Raw genomic sequence first — 21,706 nt, 5'->3', positions numbered from 1 at the left:
CACTCAGCAGACTCTCTCGGGTTAATCTGATTGATTTGTTCTAATGTTGATATATTATCAAGGATTTATTCATCATCTTCATCATCCCCCCCCCCCCCCCCACCATCATCCTCCTCCTCCTCTGACCTTCTTGCTCATGGCGTCAGTCTCCTCCGAGTTGTCCGTGTTCTTCTCGTAAGCCTTCCCCACGCGGGCCACGAAGTCCTTCACCGTCTCACACAGAACCCTGGAACCACACACACACACACACACACACGCGCGCACACGCACACACATACACATACACACACAAACACACACACACACACACACACACACACACACACACACACACACACACACACACACACACACACACACACACACACACACACACACACACACACACACACACAAATTCAGCTTCGGTATGAAACATCCTATGAATGAGTTTTATTGGCAGACAGAAAGACAGAAACAGACAGACAGACGGACGGACGGACGGACGGACGGACAGACAGACAGACAGACAGACAGACAGACAGACAGACAGACAGACAGACAGACAGACAGACAGACAGACAGACAGACAGACAGACAGACAGACAGACAGACAGACAGACAGACAGACAGACAGACAGACAGACAGACAGACAGACAGACAGACAGACAGACAGACAGACAGACAGACAGACAGACAGACAGACAGACAGACAGACAGACAGACAGACAGACAGACAGACAGACATACAGACAGACAGACGTACTTGGCGGAGGAGATGACCACAGAGTGCTGGTCTGAGGTCAGGATCTTGGAGAGGTGAGCAGCCACAGAGTCCTCATAGGTCAGTATCTGCTGAACCTGGATCAGTGAACAGGAAATGGGGTTAAGGAACATGTCAGAGTCATCGCTATGTCTTCATCTCTATGTCTTACCTCAGAGTCATCTCTATGTCTTACCTCAGAGTCATCTCTATGTCTTACCTCAGAGTCATCTCTATGTCTTACCTCAGAGTCATCTCTATGTCTTACCTCTATGTCACCAAAATAACCTGTCTCAACGACTACAGACCCATAGCCCTTACATCAGTGGCGATGAAATCATTTTAACATCTGGTCCTGGACTACCTCAAAACCGCCACAGAACCCCACATGGACCCACACCAGTTTGCGTACCGGACCAACAGGTCAGTAGAGGACGCCATCAACCTGGCCTTCCACCACACTCTACAGCACCTGGAAACACCCAACACCTACACCTGCATCCTGTTTATTGACTTCAGCTCAGCTTTCAACACCATCTCCCCCAATAATCTGTTCCATAAACTACAGGACATTGACATCAACCCAACCATCAACCACTGGATCCTCAATTTCCTCAGCAATAGAACCCAAACAGTCAAGGTAAACAATAAATCATCCCGCCCTCTGACCCTCAGCACTGGGGCCCCCCAGGGCTGCGTCCTTTCCCCTTGGCTCTTCTCCCTCTACACCAACCAATTCACCCCCCTGGACAGCTCAGTCAAGGCCTTCAAGTATGCCGACGACACCACCATCCTGGGCCTCATCTCCAACAATGATGAGTCCATTTACTGGCAGGAGGTGGACAGAGCAGTGAGGTGGTGCTCATCCAACAACCTCCTGCTCAACACCTCCAAAACCATGGAAATTGCCATAGATTTCAGGACTTCAAAAAAACACCCATACTCCCAATAACCATCTCAGACCAACCCATAACCCTAACTGATTCATTCAAGTTCCTCGGCACCCACATCAGCAATAAACTCAAATGGGACATTAACACCACTGCCATCATCAAAAAGGCCCAGCAGCGCCTGTACTTCCTCAAGCAACTGAGGAAGTACAGAGTCCAACAACGCCTGCTGGTCCAATTCTACACTGCCATAATTCAAAGCATCGTCACCTCATCCATCACAGTCTGGTACGGTTCCACTGACAAACACACCAAACACAAACTGCCCCCTCCCCTCTCTGGACTCCATCTACACCTCATGCACAGTCACCCGCTCTGGCAAAATAGTCAACGATCACGCTCCCACCCAGCACACCACTTATTCCAGCGCATGCCCTCAGGTCGCTACAGGTCCAACCAGGTTTCAACCAGACACACACGCTTCACAAACAGCTTTTTCTCCACAGCAGTCCGAACACTAAACACCCTGGCCCGCCCCCCTTGCACAGACGGGCAAGCATCCAAACTGAAGTGAACATGAACTGAATTGAACTGACACTATCTGACACTTGTTATATGTGACTGTCCTGTATGTATTTATGTATTTATTGTGGGGATTGGGAGGTGGGCGTTTGATGTTCCATGTTGATGTCCCAGTGCTTAAATAACATGCTGTACCGCAAATGATTACCACCAACCATAGTTGTGTGGCATTAAATTAAAGTATCTTGTATCTTGTACCTCAGTCATCTCTATGTCTTACCTCAGTTATCTCTCTATGTCTTACCTCAGTTATCTCTTTATGTCTTACCTCAGTTATCTCTCTATGTCTTACCTCAGTTATCTCTTTATGTCTTACCTCAGTTATCTCTCTATGTCTTACCTCAGTTATCTCTCTATGTCTTACCTCAGAGTCATCTCTATGTCTTACCTCAGTTATCTCTCTGTCTTACCTCAGTTATCTCTTTATTTCTTACCTCAGTTATCTCTCTATGTCTTACCTCAGTTATCTCTCTATGTCTTACCTCAGAGTCGTCACTACAGTCTTCTGTGACCGTGGAGCTGGAATGTTGTCGTGGGAACTTGGTCTCGTACACCATGATGCTCCACCTGAGGCCCGGAGAGAAACACTACAGGTCAACAGGCGACCAACACTCAGACACCTTATAGACACAGTCTCTCCCCAGAGAAGTCTGCTCACTCACCTGTCTTTTTTTTTTTATCCACTTTTTCTCCCATTTTCTATTTTTCTCCCATCCCAATTTCGTATCGTCCAATTCAACCCTCCCCTGTCTCGAACGCTGTTTCTTGCCTCCCACAAGCCGGCTGCAATGTGGACTAAGCCATACATAGCACGAGTCCCCTCCGATACTCGAGGTAACAGCCGTCGCATCTTTTCACCTGCGCAGCTCGATCTTTCAGCGTCAGGGGTCTGGGCTTTGGAGGGGCGCCGCCCCCATCGCTTCCTGATTCTACTGCGCAGGCGCACCAACCAACCTGTAGGAGTCGCTGTCCACAACGCCCGATCCACACCCATCAGTTTCCCACCCCCTAATACTGCCAATGTGTATTAGTACGGACGGCCAGCTAAACTGAAAGCAATGTGGAGCGCTGGGATCGAACCCAGCGTCTCCAGCATTCGAGGTGAGCGCCTTGCCCACTGCACCACATAGCCGCCCCTCACTCACCTGTCTAACATCTAGTGCCTCCTCACCTGTCTAACATCTAGTTCCTCCTCACCTGTCTAACCTCTAGTTCCTCCTCACTCACCTGTCTAACCTCTAGTTCCTCCTCACCTGTCTAACCTCTAGTTCCTCCTCACCTGTCTAACCTCTAGTTCCTCCTCACCTGTCTAACCTCTAGTTCCTCCTCACTCACCTGTCTAACATCTAGTGCCTCCTCACCTGTCTAACCTCTAGTTCCTCCTCACCTGTCTAACCTCTAGTTCCTCCTCACCTGTCTAACCTCTAGTTCCTCCTCACCTGTCTAACCTCTAGTTCCTCCTCACCTGTCTAACCTCTAGTTCCTCCTCACCTGTCAAACCTCTAGTTCCTCCTCACCTGTCTAACCTCTAGTTCCTCCTCTCCTGTCTAACCTCTAGTTCCTCCTCACCTGTCTAACCTCTAGTTCCTCCTCACCTGTCTAACCTCTAGTTCCTCCTCACCTGTCTAACCTCTAGTTCCTCCTCACCTGTCTAACATCTTGGTGCTCGCCCGCTCCAGCTTCTCCAGGATCTGTGGAAGCTGCGCGTCGTCGTCGCAGGCCGAGCCCCAGCCCAGCACCCGGGCCAGGTCGTTCCCCGTGCCCAGCGGCAGCACGCCCAGCTGGCACTAGAAGAAGAACCACACACAGTGTCACATGAGTATTCTTGTATTGAACCGGTCTTACACAAAGTGCCCTGCATGTGAGTCACCATAGGGGGCAGAGTGGCTAAGTGTGACTGAATGAACGAGTGAGTGAGTGAGTGAGTGAGTGAGTGAGTGAGTGAGTGAGTGAGTGAGTGAGTGAGTGAGTGAGTGAGTGAGTGAGTGACATTTCCAGTTATAGAGGTGCTTTGCATCTAAAAACAAACACAAAATAAGGGGATCAATAAATGACTGATGAATGATTCACTGTGCCTACTAATATTTCTTTTAACATATGTTTGTTATTTTAGAAAGTAAAAGAACTCATCTGACAACATGTTACACGCATTCTATGACAACATGTTACACGCATTCTATGACAACATGTTACACGCACTGTATGACAACATGTTACACGTCTTCTATGACAACATGTTACACATCTTCTATGATATGTTACACGTCTTCTATGACAACATGTTACATGTCTTCTATGACAACATGTTACACATCTTCTATGACATGTTACATGTCTGCTGTAACAACATGTTACATGTCTGTTATGACAACATGTTACTTATCTGTCTGCTGTGACAACATGTTACACATCCGCAGGGGTGTAAAAAGTAACCAGAAATTATACTTAAGTGAAAGTATGGGTACCGTCTCAAAATCGTACTCAAGTAAAAGTCAGAGTATCTGGCTAAAAACACACTTGAGTAAAAGTAAAAAAGTTTCTACTTTTAAATGTACTGTAGTACTAAAAAGTATAAGTAAAAAAAAAAATTCTGACTGTCTATTCATCTGATAGCAGGTGTTTAATCAAAGATCCCCGCTTTCTAGTCTTGCACAAGGACCAATCAGCATGGGTATGGGCGGGTTCATTTTCCATTGATGGGGATTTGATTGGCTGTTTTTAAATAAAGTTCGGCTGCAGGATTAATAACGTTAACGTTACTTCGGCCAGAGAAGCAAATATACTAATAAAAATTGTTGGACCTGCGAGATTTGTACTTTGTTGGTCGGCATTTTAAATGTAAGGAGTAAAAAGTATGTTTTTTTTCTCTGAAATGTAATTGAGTAAAAGTACAAGTATACAAACCTAATAATACTTGAGTAAAGTACAAATCCCCAAAAACAGTAATTAACCCTTTCACTGCCACACGACAGAAGGTTAGCCCTTTACTATCAAATGCGGAGCTAATGATGCTAATGATGGCGCATCGCCGTCGGTTGTGTGATAGTAAAGGGCTAACCTTCTGTATTGTCACAGTGAAAGGGTTAACCGGCTGACGTGTGGCAGTGAAAGGGTTAAGTATTGTAACAAAGTACAATTACTCAAGTACTTTACACCCCTGCACATGCTGTTATGACTGGTTTGCTCTCAGTGAAGCACAAAAGAACAAACTTCATTGACTGCATCCCCAGATGAAACACACAGAACAGAAAAAAGATTTAAAGGGGACATGTACTGCTATTCCTAGCACTATTTGGGCAACTTTACACAATTCCTGTGAGTCTATGTAAGACATCTGTAAGGTTTATTCCAAAAATAATCATTGTTTTATATTTCTAATCAAGTACTCAAAACCATCATTTTTCAGCTTCAAGATTTCAGGCTGTTACTAAAATCAACTAAATGGTGATTTCATTGGATAGGCACTGTTAATTAATGCTTGTATATCTTATCGTGTGTTGTCATGTTTGTTTATATGTTTGTTTAAAAAATAATTTAAAAAAAAATACAAAAAAAAAAAATAAAAAAATTCAGGCTGTTATGGCCTGGCTCTGCCCATAAGCACTTTGAGTGACAGTCAGTCCACACAGTCTGCGACTGGTAGACAGAGAGAGAGAGAGGGAGGGGGTGGGAGAGGGAGAGAGAGAGAGAGAGAGAGAGAGAGAGAGAGAGAGAGAGAGAGAGAGAGAGAGAGAGAGAGAGAGAGAGAGAGAGAGAAAAAAAAAGACAGGCCGTTCTTTTTTTCTCTGCCTCTCGCGCGGCAGCTTGTGGGGGGGGGCCCTCCCTTCCTCCCCCTCTCTTTCTTTCTTTTTTTCTTTCTATCACTCTCCCGTTCGGAGGTGTGTGTGGCGCGACAGGTCCCATAGATATATATAGAACACTAGATAGCTTAAGGCGGAGTCACCAGCGTCACTGAACCACCGCCATCTTGCTCGAGTCAGCCTTGAGTGAGGATTTACAAACGGTTTGGTTTATTACAAGCATTATTAACGTGGCTATGATTCAAGCGGTTTGTAAAAAAAACATCTTTAAAAAAAAAACATTTTTATAAGTATGCAGTATCATAACTACACCTTTGATGTTTATAGCAAACCAACCTGTTTGTAAATCCGTCAATATTTCAGCGAGTTATGAGTATTTTTGTCTGTGCAGATCACTCACCCTCACTCAAGGCTGACTCGAGCAAGATGGCGGCCCTACGACGACGTCGCTCTCCATTGGCCGGCAGCGCGGGTAAGCTATCTAGTGTTCTATATACAGTATATCTATGGCAGGTCCCCCCCCCCCCAAGTGCTCCTGAATGCTCTCTATCTCTCTCTCTCCCTCCAGATTGCATGCAGAGTATGAGGAAGTGGTTTCCACTCGCTGTGTACAGTCAGTCTATGTGGATTGAGGGCGGGCATTAGCTACAACCACAGAGCCAATCACATCACTGTCTGCTACCCAGAGCCTGAGTAACGTCATTCAGGCCTTCAAATCAGGATGGCCTAATTTACTGGAGGAGGAAAGGGGCTGAGCTGAATCAGAGCAATCCGCCAATATGGTATTTAGACACTAAAACACATTGATACGAACTCCTATTACTATAATACAATGCCAGAGACTGAAAAATGACATTTATAGTACATGTCCCCTTTAAGGGATGCCAAATGACCACCACAGAGCCAGGACATAGAGAGAAAGCATAGGACATGTCCCTGGTAGTGCCTGCATGCCAGATGCATGAGGGAATACAGTTCAGAATCTAGCCATCATATACACTATAAAACCCCTTTAAAACCCCCCCTCCTGAACAGAAACCAACCACAATGACTGCAAACACAGAACCTGAGAAGGTTCTCATACTGAAGAGAACGGTGTGTTGGAAAGATCCCTGGCCAGTAGAGGGCAGTGTGTGTTCAGCAGATGAACAGAACAGGACCTAGTCACGCGTGATCTTTTCCCCGTAGCCTCTGTTTGCGAAGATGCTCTCTGGTTGGCTAGGCCAACAGCGAATAAGAAAAGACCCTCTCTGACTCTCTGGTTTAGCTCCGAAGGGTCTCTTCCGCCTTGTACATATATTCTCTGCTTCGAAGTGGTTATGCTTAGGCATTCTTTCGAAGTGGTTATGCTTAGGCATTCTTTCGAAGTGGTTATGCTTAGGCATTCTTTTGACGTGGTTATGCTTAGAGTTAGGGTTAGCCAATCGGAGAGTGTCTTTTTCTTCTTCGCTGCAATCAAAGAGCGTCTTCGCTCACAGAGGCTACGGGAAAAAATCACGCCCTAGTCACTGGTACGACTGAAGCCTTTCACTGAGTGTTTACAGGGTCCAGTGTCCTTGGAGAACACCACGGTTGCTATGTGCAAAACAACAGTTGTGTGTTGATAGTATGAGAAATACACGTTTAACCCTTTCACTGCCACACTACAGAAGGTTAACCCCTTCACTACCACACTACAGAAGGTTAACCCCTTCACTACCACACTACAGACGGTTAACCCCTTCACTACCACACCGTCTGTAGTGTGGTAGTGAAAGGGTTAACCCTTTGTCGTGTGGCAGTGAATGGGTTAACATTCTGTATTGTCACAGTGAAAGGGTTAACCCTTTGGTAGAGTGGTAGTGAAAGGGTTAACAGTTTGGCGTGTTATTACTGGATTGTGTAAACAACAAGTCAGAGTGGAAGAGCAATGTTGTGCTTTTCTAGCGTTTTACACACTCTACCTGTGTACCTGTGTCTAGGTACCTGGCAGCCTGTACGTTAATGCCAAGCAAGCAGTGCAAAAATGCTTCCGCATTCGTCACCGCACGCTAGTGCGGTAAAGCGCCCTTCTTTTCAGACAAATGCTACCGTGCGTGCACCGGCGGCGGCGTGCTCGCTCAGGTGCGTGCGTGCGCCGGCGTGCTCGCGCGAGGTGCCCGCGCATGCGACACGAGCGGAGCTCAATATATATAAGTCACCGCCCCTTATTCAGTATCCAACAAATAGCTCAATCGGCAAGGACACATGGCTGTGGATCCTATGGCTTGTTTGCTGGCGAGTTCGAATCCCATCGAAAATATTTTTTAACGTGATTTTTTTTTAACGTGTATTCTTTCGCCGATTAAGGTTAGGCATTGTTTCGGAGTTGGTTAAGGTTAGAACGGTTAAGTTTAGGCGCTGTTAAGGAGCTGGTTAAGGTTAGAGTTTGTCAAAGAGAATGGCAATATAATTTCTATGGTTAAGGTTAAGGTTAGGCATTGTTTCGGAGTTGGTTAAGGTTAGAACGGTTAAGTTTAGGCGCTGTTAAGGAGCTGGTTAAGGTTAGAGTTTGTCAAAGAGAATGGCAATAGACAGCCTATTTCCGCGAAAATGAAAGGCGCATTACTGCATGCCACTACGGTAAATTTTTGCACTGCTTGCTTGGCATAAAGCTACACGCTACCTGGCAACACCACCAGGAGTGTAACACCTGACAACACCACCAGGAGTGTCTAGATACCTGACAACACCATCAGGAGTGTAATACCTGACAACACCACCAGGAGTGTCTAGATACCTGACAACACCATCAGGAGTGTAATACCTGACAACACCACCAGGAGAGTCTAGATGAATGACAACACCATCAGGAGTGTAATACCTGACAACACCACCAGGAGAGTCTAGATGCCTGACAACTCCTCCTGCCAACACCACCAAGAGTGTAATACCTGACAACACCACCAGGAGTGTCTAGATACCTGACAACACCACTAGGAGTGTCTAGATACCTGACAACACCACCAGGAGAGTCTAGATACCTGCCAACACCACCAGGAGTGTACTACCTGACAACACTACCAGGAGAGTCTAGATGCCTGACAACACCACCAGGAGTGTAATACCTGACAACACCACCAGGAGTATCTAGATACCTGACAACACCACTAGGAGTGTACTACCTGACAACACTACCAGGAGAGTCTAGATGCCTGACAACACCACCAGGAGTGTACTACCTGACAACACTACCAGGAGAGTCTAGATGCCTGACAACACCACCAGGAGTGTAATACCTGACAACACCACCAGGAGTATCTAGATACCTGACAACACCACTAGGAGTGTCTAGATACCTGACAACACCACTAGGAGTGTCTAGATACCTGACAACACCACCAGGAGAGTCTAGATACCTGCCAACACCACCAGGAGTGTACTACCTGACAACACTACCAGGAGAGTCTAGATGCCTGACAACACCACCAGGAGTGTAATACCTGACAACACCACCAGGAGTATCTAGATACCTGACAACACCACTAGGAGTGTACTACCTGACAACACTACCAGGAGAGTCTAGATGCCTGACAACACCACCAGGAGTGTACTACCTGACAACACTACCAGGAGAGTCTAGATGCCTGACAACACCACCAGGAGTGTAATACCTGACAACACCACCAGGAGTATCTAGATACCTGACAACACCACTAGGAGTGTCTAGATACCTGACAACACCACCAGGAGAGTCTAGATACCTGCCAACACCACCAGGAGTGTAATACCTGACAACACTACCAGGAGAGTCTAGATGTCGCGAGCAGGAAGGAGGAGATGGGAGTCCTTCCAATCGGAATATGTTGTTTCTTTACACATATGTTGGATTATGAATATGTCTTTATAGCTACAAATGAATGACTAATTCGGTCAGAAAGCAGTAACACAACAGTTGCAATGTTGTGTTACTGCTTCTCGGCATAAGCCCCATAATAAGACCGTCTCTGGTTTGCTCCAGCGGACACCAGAGCTCAGCGATGCCGCTCGCGTGAGCATATTCTCCCCGCTGGTGATCGCAGCACGGAGGGTCGCGGACCAGCCTGGCAGCATAGCTATAAAGACATATTCATAATCCAACATATGTGTAAAGAAACAACATATTCCGATTGGAAGGACTCCCATCTCCTCCTTCCTGCTCGCGTCACACAGGGCTGAGCTGTGCCGAGGTGCCGCCCCCCTCGCACGGCTTTACTCTCACTCGAGTGAGGAGGAGCGGAAGACCGCTGGTTCTCCAACATACAGCGGTGTGCTCTTCAGAATGTACCGGGAGAAACGTTTACTGTACCCCGCAGACATAATAAGCATATAAGCAGTGCTTACTAACGTTATTAGTTACGCTATTTCTGACCGAATTAGTCATTCATTTGTCTAGCACAGTCTCTAACAGTAACAGTAAGAAGCATTTTGGATAAAAGTATTCTGTACTTCTGTATGACAACAATGTATGCCTTTCAAATGTTAAATGATAAATGATTAAATGATACACACTGAAATCTACGCTCTCTCATCCTGCTTTCGCCAATGCGACAATATTATTAAACAGCAGCGATGTGAAAGGCAAAGTGAACTCCAGCAGCAGCGCGCTTGCCGCTGCGGCTGCCGCGGGGGCGTGCCACGGCGTGTCACGTGGCCGTCGCGGCCAATCAGGCCAACCCCGGAAATCAAATCCGTTGCGGAAGTGATACACGCATACCTGACACCACCAGGAGTGTAATACCTGACAACACCACCAGGGGTGTCACTGTCTAGATACCTGACAACACCACCAGGAGTGTATGACTTAACTGAACCTATTTGGCACACTCCTACGCAGAGAGTTGGACGACGTTCCACTGTCACACATCTATGCCCAAAGAGGAAGTAAACTAACCGGTGCTTCTTATTCGCGTATTAATTTCACTTAACATATTGAATAAATAAAATGTATTAATAAATAATTCATATATACTTATATACTAATTGTTCCCCCTATGCTTTTCCTTTAAGCTTACTTCACAAGTTAGAACAGAGACCGAGTAGAAAGCAGTGGGACGCTTCCCCTCCACGGCGTCTGTGCAGCCATGTTTATCCACGGTGTCCATGGCAACGACGGCGAGAGCAGCCAGGTTTCCTTACGCAGGAAAGACGGTCTGTTTACTTTGCTGATAAACTCTATCACTGCATGACTCATAAATGTTCAGACAAGCTCAATATTTGGTTATTTGTGATGCAGTTCTCGTTACAGTAATCGGCTACTTGGGACAGAGCTGTTTTGGCAGGCGGCGTGATGCACAGTGAAGGAGGAAGGCCGCTCTGCGTAGGAGATGACCTGGAAGGTGACATAAACATAGCAGTGTGCGTGTGTGTGTGTGCGTGTGTGTGTCTGTGTGTAATAATGATATGAGCCTGCACTTGAGTTTGTCTTCGTCAAAACCACTTATTGTTGCCTGCTGGACTGGATCCCTTTGCCGGCTTTGTTGTGAACTAAGTGTCTTTGGGGCGACAGTGGCTCAGGAGGCAGAGCGGTCGTCTGGTAATCGGTTCCCGGTTCGATCCCGGCTCCTCACCGGCAGCGTGTCCAAGTGTCCTTGAGCGAGACACTTAACCCTAACCGTTCCCGATGAGCAGGTTCTTGCATGGCTGCCCCTGTCGTCGTGAGTGGGTGTGTGAGTGGGTGAGTGAGTGAGTGTGTGAGTGAGTGAGTGAGTGAGTGTGTGAGTGAGTGAGTGGGTGAGTGAGTGAGTGTGTGAGTGAGTGAGTGAGTGAGTGTGTGAGTGAGTGAGTGGGTGTGTGAGTGAGTGAGTGGGTGAGTGAGTGAGTGAGTGAGTGAGTGAGTGGGTGTGTGAGTGAGTGAGTGAGTGAGTGAGTGAGTGAGTGGGTGAGTGAGTGAGTGAGTGAGTGAGTGAGTGAGTGAGTGTGTGAGTGAGTGTGTGAGTGAGTGAGTGAGTGAGTGAGTGAGTGAGTGAGTGAGTGAGTGGGTGTGTGAGTGAGTGAGTGAGTGAGTGAGTGAGTGAGTGGGTGAGTGAGTGAGTGAGTGAGTGGGTGTGTGAGTGAGTGAGTGAGTGAGTGAGTGAGTGAGTCAGTGAGTGAGTGGGTGAGTGAGTGAGTGAGTGAGTGAGTGAGTGAGTGAGTGAGTGAGTGAGTGTGTGAGTGAGTGAGTGGGTGTGTGAGTGAGTGAGTGAGTGAGTGAGTGAGTGAGTGAGTGAGTGAGTGAGTGAGTGAGTGGGTGTGTGAGTGAGTGTGTGAGTGAGTGAGTGAGTGAGTGAGTGAGTGAGTGTGTGAGTGAGTGGGTGTGTGAGTGAGTGAGTGAGTGAGTGAGTGAGTGAGTGAGTGAGTGAGTGAGTGGGTGTGTGAGTGAGTGAGTGAGTGAGTGTGTGAGTGAGTGAGTGGGTGTGTGAGTGAGTGAGTGAGTGAGTGTGTGAGTGAGTGAGTGTGTGAGTGAGTGAGTGAGTGAGTGGGTGTGTGAGTGAGTGAGTGAGTGAGTGGGTGAGTGAGTGAGTGAGTGAGTGAGTGAGTGAGTGAGTGAGTGAGTGAGTGAGTGGGTGAGTGAGTGGGTGTGTGAGTGAGTGAGTGAGTGAGTGGGTGAGTGAGTGAGTGAGTGAGTGGGTGTGTGAGTGAGTGAGTGAGTGAGTGAGTGAGTGGGTGAGTGAGTGAGTGAGTGAGTGAGTGAGTGAGTGAGTGAGTGAGTGAGTGTGTGAGTGAGTGAGTGAGTGAGTGAGTGAGTGAGTGGGTGAGTGAGTGAGTGGGTGTGTGAGTGAGTGAGTGAGTGACTGAGTGAGTGAGTGAGTGAGTGAGTGAGTGAGTGAGTGAGTGAGTCAGTGAGTGAGTGAGTGAGTGAGTGAGTGAGTGAGTGAGTGAGTGAGTGAGTGAGTGAGTGAGTGAGTGAGTGAGTCAGTGAGTGAGTGAGTGAGTGAGTGAGTGAGTGAGTGAGTGAGTGAGTGAGTCAGTGAGTGAGTGAGTGAGTGAGTGAGTGAGTGAGTCAGTGAGTGAGTGAGTCAGTGAGTGAGTGAGTGAGTGAGTGAGTGAGTGAGTCAGTGAGTGAGTGAGTCAGTGAGTGAGTGAGTGAGTGAGTGAGTGAGTGAGTCAGTCAGTGAGTGAGTGAGTGAGTGAGTGAGTGAGTGAGTGAGTGAGTGGGTGAGTGAGTGAGTGAGTGAGTGAGTGAGTGAGTGAGTCAGTGAGTGAGTGAGTGAGTGGGTGAGTGAGTGAGTGAGTGAGTGAGTGAGTGAGTGGGTGAGTGAGTGAGTGAGTGGGTGTGTGAGTGAGTGAGTGAGTGAGTGAGTGAGTGAGTGAGTGGGTGAGTGAGTGAGTGAGTGAGTGAGTGAGTGAGTGAGTGAGTGGGTGAGTGAGTGAGTGAGTGAGTGAGTGAGTGAGTGAGTGAGTGAGTGGGTGAGTGAGTGAGTGAGTGAGTGAGTGAGTGAGTCAGTGAGTGAGTGAGTGAGTGAGTGAGTGAGTGAGTGAGTGAGTGAGTGAGTGAGTCAGTGAGTCAGTGAGTGAGTGAGTGAGTGAGTGAGTGAGTCAGTGAGTGAGTCAGTGAGTGAGTGAGTGAGTGAGTGAGTGAGTGAGTGAGTCAGTGAGTGAGTGAGTGAGTGAGTGAGTCAGTGAGTGAGTGAGTCAGTGAGTGAGTGAGTGAGTGAGTGAGTGAGTGAGTGAGTCAGTGAGTGAGTGAGTGAGTGAGTGAGTGAGTGAGTGAGTGAGTGAGTGAGTGAGTGAGTGAGTGGGTGGGTGAGTGAGTGAGTGAGTGAGTGGGTGAGTGAGTGAGTGAGTGGGTGAGTGAGTGGGTGAGTGAGTGGGTGAGTGAGTGAGTGAGTGAGTGAGTGAGTGAGTGTGTGAGTGAGTGAGTGAGTGAGTGAGTGAGTGAGTGGGTGAGTGAGTGAGTGGGTGTGTGAGTGAGTGAGTGAGTGAGTGACTGAGTGACTGAGTGAGTGAGTGAGTGAGTGAGTCAGTGAGTGAGTGAGTGAGTCAGTGAGTGAGTGAGTGAGTGAGTGAGTGAGTGAGTCAGTGAGTGAGTGAGTGAGTGAGTGAGTGAGTCAGTGAGTGAGTGAGTCAGTGAGTGAGTGAGTGAGTGAGTGAGTGAGTCAGTGAGTGAGTCAGTGAGTGAGTGAGTGAGTGAGTGAGTGAGTCAGTGAGTGAGTGAGTGAGTGAGTGAGTGAGTGAGTCAGTGAGTGAGTGAGTGAGTGAGTGAGTGAGTGAGTGAGTGAGTCAGTGAGTGAGTGAGTGAGTGAGTGAGTGAGTGAGTGAGTGAGTGAGTGAGTGGGTGGGTGAGTGAGTGAGTGAGTGGGTGAGTGAGTGAGTGAGTGGGTGAGTGAGTGGGTGAGTGAGTGGGTGAGTGAGTGAGTGAGTGAGTGAGTGAGTGAGTGAGTGAGTGAGTGAGTGAGTGAGTGAGTGAGTGAGTGAGTGAGTGAGTCAGTGAGTGAGTGAGTGAGTGAGTGGGTGGGTGTGTGAGTGAGTGAGTGAGTGAGTGAGTGAGTGAGTGAGTGGGTGGGTGAGTGGGTGAGTGGGTGAGTGAGTGAGTGAGTGAGTGAGTGAGTGGGTGAGTGGGTGAGTGAGTGAGTGAGTGAGTGAGTGAGTGAGTGAGTGAGTGAGTGGGTGAGTGAGTGGGTGAGTGAGTGAGTGAGTGAGTGAGTGAGTGAGTGAGTGAATGAGTGGGTGAGTGAGTGGGTGAGTGAGTGAGTGAGTGGGTGAGTGAGTGGGTGAATGTGTTCTGAAGTGATTTGACTGGTGGAAGACTAGAAAGCAGCTATATGCAGCTACATGTGAAGGTGAAGGAGCAGACAGTACCTGCTTGTGGAGGGTGAGGGAGTCTATCTCAGAGAGAACCCAGCCCACACTGCCATCTCCACCGCACACCAGGATACGAAACGTGTCAAACTTCTGGAAGAGCCGGAGACTGGAGAGAGAGAGAGAGAGAGAGAGAGAGAGATAGAAGAGAGAAAGAGGGAGAGAGAGAGAGAGAAGAGAAAGAGGGGGAGGGAGAGAGTAGAGAGAGAGAAGAGAAAGAGGGAGAGTAGAGAGAGAGGGAGAGAAGGGAGAGAGTAGAGAGAGAGAATAGAGAGAAAGGGAAAGGGGGCAGAGAGAGAAAGGGAGGCATAAAATCATTAAATCGCACACATACACACTCACTCATTATCACATTAATCAATCCACCCCTCCCTCCCTCCATCTATCCCTCCCTCCATCTATCATCCATCTATCATTCATCCCTCCATTTATCCATCCATAGTCCAGTCTTACTCGAGGTGTCTACTTAAAGGGTCTTACCCGAGGTGTCTAGTTAAAGGGTCTTACCTGAGCTGTCTAGTTAAAGGGTCTTACTCGAGGTGTCTAGTTAAAGGGTCTTACTCGAGGTGTCTAGTTAAAGGGTCTTACCCAAGGTGTCTAGTTAAACGGTCTTACCCGAGGTGTCTAGTTAAAGGGTCTTACCCGAGGTGTCTAGTTAAACGGTCTTACCCGAGGTGTCTAGTTAAACGGTCTTACCCGAGGTGTCTAGTTAAAGGGTCTTACCCGAGGTGTCTAGTTAAACGGTCTTACCCGAGGTGTCTAGTTAAACGGTCTTACCCGAGGTGTCTAGTTAAACGGTCTTACCCGAGGTGTCTAGTTAAACGGTATTACCCGAGGTGTCTAGTTAAAGGGTCTTACCCGAGGTGTCTAGTTAAAGGGTCTTACCCGAGGTGTCTAGTTAAAGGGTCTTACCCGAGGTGTCTAGTTAAAGGGTCTTACCCGAGGTGTCTAGTTAAAGGGTCTTACCCGAGGTGTCTAGTTAAAGGGTCTTACCCGAGGTGTCTAGTTAAAGGGTCTTACTCGAGGTGTCTAGTTAAAGGGTCTTACCCGAGGTGTCTAGTTAAAGGGTCTTACCCGAGGTGTCTAGTTAAACGGTCTTACCCCGAGGTGTCTAGTTAAACGGTCTTACCCGAGGTGTCTAGTTAAAGGGTCTTACCCGAGGTGTCTAGGTAAAGGGTCTTACCCGAGGTGTCTAGTTAAAGGGTCTTACCCAAGGTGTCTAGTTAAAGGGTCTTACCCGAGGTGTCTAGTTAAAGGGTCTTACCCCGAGGTGTCTAGTTAAAGGGTCTTACCCGAGGTGTCTACTTAAAGGGTCTTACCCGAGGTGTCTAGTTAAAGGGTCTTACCTGAGCTGTCTAGTTAAAGGGTCTTACTCGAGGTGTCTAGTTAAAGGGTCTTACTCGAGGTGTCTAGTTAAAGGGTCTTACCCAAGGTGTCTAGTTAAACGGTCTTACCCGAGGTGTCTAGTTAAAGGGTCTTACCCGAGGTGTCTAGTTAAACGGTCTTACCCGAGGTGTCTAGTTAAACGGTCTTACCCGAGGTGTCTAGTTAAAGGGTCTTACCCGAGGTGTCTAGTTAAACGGTCTTACCCGAGGTGTCTAGTTAAACGGTCTTACCCGAGGTGTCTAGTTAAACGGTCTTACCCGAGGTGTCTAGTTAAACGGTATTACCCGAGGTGTCTAGTTAAAGGGTCTTACCCGAGGTGTCTAGTTAAAGGGTCTTACCCGAGGTGTCTAGTTAAAGGGTCTTACCCGAGGTGTCTAGTTAAAGGGTCTTACCCGAGGTGTCTAGTTAAAGGGTCTTACCCGAGGTGTCTAGTTAAAGGGTCTTACCCGAGGTGTCTAGTTAAAGGGTCTTACTCGAGGTGTCTAGTTAAAGGGTCTTACCCGAGGTGTCTAGTTAAAGGGTCTTACCCGAGGTGTCTAGTTAAACGGTCTTACCCCGAGGTGTCTAGTTAAACGGTCTTACCCGAGGTGTCTAGTTAAAGGGTCTTACCCGAGGTGTCTAGGTAAAGGGTCTTACCCGAGGTGTCTAGTTAAAGGGTCTTACCCAAGGTGTCTAGTTAAAGGGTCTTACCCGAGGTGTCTAGTTAAAGGGTCTTACCCCGAGGTGTCTAGTTAAAGGGTCTTACCCGAGGTGTCTAGTTAAAGGGTCTTACCCGAGGTGTCTAGTTAAAGGGTCTTACCCCGAGGTGTCTAGTTAAAGGGTCTTACCCGAGGTGTCTAGTTAAAGGGTCTTACCCGAGGTGTCTAGTTAAAGGGTCTTACCCGAGGTGTCTAGTTAAAGGGTCTTACCCCGAGGTGTCTAGTTAAATGGTCTTACCCGAGGTGTCTAGTTAAAGGGTCTTACCCGAGGTGTCTAGGTAAAGGGTCTTACCCGAGGTGTCTAGTTAAAGGGTCTTACCCAAGGTGTCTAGTTAAAGGGTCTTACCCAAGGTGTCTAGTTAAAGGGTCTTACCCGAGGTGTCTAGTTAAAGGGTCTTACCCAAGGTGTCTAGTTAAACGGTCTTACCCGAGGTGTCTAGTTAAAGGGTCTTACCCGAGGTGTCTAGTTAAACGGTCTTACCTGAGGTGTCTAGTTAAACGGTCTTACCCGAGGTGTCTAGTTAAAGGGTCTTACCCGAGGTGTCTAGTTAAAGGGTCTTACCCGAGGTGTCTAGTTAAACGGTCTTACCCGAGGTGTCTAGTTAAAGGGTCTTACCCGAGGTGTCTAGTTAAAGGGTCTTACCCGAGGTGTCTAGTTAAAGGGTCTTACCCGAGGTGTCTAGTTAAAGGGTCTTACCCGAGGTGTCTAGTTAAAGGGTCTTACCCGAGGTGTCTAGTTAAAGGGTCTTACCCGAGGTGGGGGCCTCCGTTCATCAGGTCGAACACCTGTGCCGGGTTCAGCAGCTGTTTGAAGCGTCGCAGGAACTTCACTCCCTGGTTGTCTCCACTCTTTGAGTTGACAAACACCAACAAGGGACTCGTACAAGAGGGGGGACACGTGGCCTTCCAGAAACCTGAAGGAGAAGGAGGAGGAGGAGGAGGAGGAGGAGGAGGAGGAGGAGGAGGAGGAGAAGAAGGAGAAGAAGGAGGAGAAGAAGGAGTAGGAGGAGAAGAAGGAGAAGAAGTAGGAGGAGAAGAAGTAGGAGGATGAGAAGGAGGAGATGAAGAAGGAGTAGGAGGAGAAGAAGTAGGAGGATGAGAAGGAGGAGATGATGAAGAAGGAGACGATGAACAAGAAGGAGTAGGAGGAGAAGAAGAAGGAGAAGGGAGTAGGAGGATATGAAGAAGTAGAAGGGAGTAGGAGGATATGAAGAAGTAGAAGAAGATGAAGCAGGAGTAGGAAAAGAAGTAGAAGAAGGAGTAGGAGGAGAAGAAGGAGAAGAAGAAAGAGAAGAAGGTGTAGAGGGAGAAGGAGCAGAATGAGAAGAAGGTGTAGGAGGAGAAGAAGAAGCATAGGAGGAGAAGAAGAAGGTGTAGGAGGAGAAGAAGAAGAAAGAGAGGAAGGAGGAGAAGAAGAAGAAGGCGTAGGAGGAGGAGAAGGTGTAGGAGGAGAAGGAGAAGAAGGGGAATGTGTGGGAGGAGAAGAATAGGAAGAAAGAGAAGGAGAAGAAGGTGTAGGAGCAGAAAAGGAGAAGAAGAAGAAAAAGAAGATGTAGAAGAAGGAGGAGAAGGAGAAGAAGAGAATGAAACAGAGAGAGAGAGAGCAGGGGTTGGTACGGGACTTGAGGATATAAGACATCTTTAGTGGGGCGTCTCCAGCGGGAATGGGACCTCTAACCTCCGGAGCTGCACAGGACCACAGGGTAGGGTGTGTTTGTTTTCTCTACCGTTGAGGAGTGGTGCGGGTGGGGCTTGACTTACCATCAGAGTCGATGCTGTTGAGGGCTGTGGGGGGGATGACTGATACTTTACACTGGCCCAGAGGACACTTCGAGGACAGCTGCTCCTTACAGCCTGTGTGCACCTGGACAATAGGGAGGGACACAACGTATTTAAAACAAACACACCCTCCCTGCTGGCTTTGGGATGGTCATATTCAGCAGATGACTTCTACAAATGTACAACATGCACTGGATAACTAACCCATTAAAACTGACTGGATAATAGGGGTGGGGGGGGGGAATCGATACGTAGTAGTATCGCGATACTTTGCATGGCGATACTGTATTGATACAGGGACGCCAAGTATAGATATTTAATTATTCATAAAAATAAAATAAAAAATCTTAATTTTATTTTTTGTATAAGGAAGTTGCATTGTTCATTTCAATACCTGTAATAGTACAGTAGTCCACTGTGACAACCCCATCCCTCTCCTACAGGTTGACTCAGGGATATACCTGGATATCTCCATTAACCTGTTTGTCATCCACAGACTGGCAATCAGATGCACCTGTGCAGGTGTGTCAGGAGGAGGAGGCACACTTGTGTAAAAGGCCTGACTTCTCCATTTGTCTGCTGTCTCTCCTCCAAGATGGTCCTGACATTTTGTTTGTTTGAATTTGGTTTGGTTGTTTCTCATATTATCATTTACACGCACCACACACTGACTCACTCATGCACTCACTACATTACTGATATTACTGATCCATTCATTCTTTAATTTCTTTTGTTTGTACATATTTAAATAGCATAATTAAATTACTCTTTGTTACAAACTTCAAGTACTTGTGTGGTCTCCCTTGTTTTGTCTGTACCTTGAGTTTGGTTCATGACATCCACACACACATGGAATATGACTGTAATACAAACAGTTCAGTTTGTCAGGTACATGCAACACAGATTACAGTGTTTACATCTGCCGTTCCCCACCCAGTCCATGGCTGACGGATGCAGTGAGAGAACAAAGACAGGTCCTGAGAGCGGCTGAGAGGAAGTATAGAAAATCACGCCTCACTGCTGACATCGACACATATCACAACCTCTTGTTAACATTCTCCAAAACCATTACTAATGCCAAAGCTTCTTTCTTTCACCATAGGATCGAGGCCTCTGCCAAGAATCTTCGCAAACTGCATGCTACCATGTCCTCCCTCCTCACTCCCCCCCCCCCCACCCCCTCCTCCCTCATCTTTTTCTGCCGAAGACTTTGCGATCTTCTTTGAGGAAAAAGTGGAGAACATCCGCAGCTCCTTCTCCCAACCCCCACCCATTCCAAACGCTGAATCGAGAACCTCATCCTTCACTCTGTCATCTTTCTCTCCCATTACAGAAGCCGAGACCCTGACACTGGTAACGTCGAACCGTCCGACTACATGCCAGCTGGACCAGCTACCCTCCCCACTCCTCCAGACCATAGCACCGGACATCCTCCCATTCCTAACTGCAACCATCAACTCCTCACTCAACTCGGGGGTGGTCCCCACCTCCCTAAAACAAGCCAGAGTCACGCCCCTCATAAAAAAACCAACCCTGAACCCCACCGTCATAGCCAACTATCGTCCTGTCTCTCTTCTCTCCTTTCTTTCTAAAACACTTGAACATGCTGTATCCAACCAACTTACTGCTTATCTCTTACAGAATGACCTCCTAGACCCCAATCAATCTGGCTTCCGGACTGGCCACTCCACAGAAACGGCCCTCATTGCGGTCACAGAGGCACTTCACTTAGCAAAAGCGAAAGGCCTCTCCTCTGTCCTGATTCTCCTAGATCTATCTGCAGCCTTCGACACAGTCAACCATCAGATCCTCCTCGCGGCCCTCGCAGGAATGGGAGTGGCTGGATCTGCGCTGACATGGCTGACATCATACCTCAACGACCGCTCCTACCAAGTGTCATGGAGAGGGACTCTGTCGGCCACCCGCCCCCTCCGGACGGGTGTCCCCCAGGGCTCGGTCCTAGGACCCCTTCTCTTCTCCCTCTACACTAAATCACTGGGTAACATTATCACGTCTCATGGCTTCTCATATCATTGTTATGCCGATGATACTCAACTCTTCCTCTCCTTCCCTCCCTCAGATATCCACGTCTCTGAGCGGATCTCGGCCTGTCTGTCCGACATCTCCGCCTGGATGACGACCAACCACCTCAAACTGAACCTAAGCAAAACAGAATTGCTCCACCTGCCGGCCAAATCCTCCCCCCTGACCGACCTCTCCATCACAGTCGAGAATGCAGCTGTGACCGCGTCCCCGACCGCCAAGAACCTTGGTGTTGTCCTCGACGACCAGTTGAACTTCTCTGCTCACATCGCAGCGACAACCAGAACCTGCAGATTCCTCCTGAGCAACGTCAAAAGGATACGCCCCTTCCTGACAAAAGAAGCCACCCAACTCCTCGTCCAATCAACAGTCATCTCCCGCCTCGACTACTGCAACGCACTGCTAGCTGGCCTCCCGGCCACTGCCACCAAGCCTCTTCAACTCATTCAAAACGCAGCGGCCCGCCTGATATCAAACCTACCGAAGTCGGCCCATGTCACCCCACTTCTTAGGGACCTGCACTGGCTCCCCATTGCTGCACGTATCCGCTTCAAGGCCCTCGACCTAGCATACCGTGCAGCAAAGGGAACCGCTCCCGCCTACCTCCGGTCAATGGTCTCTAACTACACACCCTCAAGACCCCTACGCTCTGCATCTTCTGGCCGCCTCAGACCTACTCCTATCCAAGCTCCCGGAGGGTCATCAAAGAGAAGCCGCCTATTCTCAGTCCTTGCCCCACAATGGTGGAATGAACTACCCATCCCAGTTAGGACAGCCGAATCCCGTCCAATCTTTCGCCGTCGACTAAAGACTTACTTCTTCAACCATTATCTGAAATGATTAAAAAAAATAAAAATAAAAAAATCTAACCCTGACTAACCTTACTGTCATGCACTTGTCCTAATAAACGAACCTACACTGTAACACGCAACACTTGATGAACATTGTTACTCAGCTGATAGAGTTGTACCCTTCTTGCTGTCTTGTCGTACAGAACTTGTAAGTCG

At 48.0% G+C, this 21,706-nt stretch overlaps 1 protein-coding gene across 1 annotated transcript in view; it reads right to left on the bottom strand.

Moving 5' to 3' along the window:
• The window catches only part of dgkd (diacylglycerol kinase delta), a 160,752-nt gene that overhangs the window by 40,998 nt on the left and 98,048 nt on the right, over window positions 1-21,706 (bottom strand). The window contains exons 8-14 of the mRNA XM_084330329.1: window positions 18,639-18,741; window positions 17,629-17,791; window positions 14,794-14,902; window positions 3,863-4,002; window positions 2,698-2,782; window positions 747-841; window positions 127-226 (exon numbers count right to left, since the gene is read on the bottom strand). Of these exons, the coding sequence (XP_084186455.1) occupies window positions 127-226; window positions 747-841; window positions 2,698-2,782; window positions 3,863-4,002; window positions 14,794-14,902; window positions 17,629-17,791; window positions 18,639-18,741 (795 nt within the window). The remainder of the gene's footprint in view (window positions 1-126; window positions 227-746; window positions 842-2,697; window positions 2,783-3,862; window positions 4,003-14,793; window positions 14,903-17,628; window positions 17,792-18,638; window positions 18,742-21,706) is intronic.

The sequence above is a fragment of the Notolepis coatsorum genome (genome assembly GCF_963971535.1).
Source record: "Notolepis coatsorum genome assembly, chromosome: 1".
NCBI lineage: Eukaryota > Metazoa > Chordata > Actinopteri > Aulopiformes > Paralepididae > Notolepis > Notolepis coatsorum.
Note: the sequence above shows the minus strand (reverse complement) of the source record. Positions and strands in the feature narration are given on the sequence as shown.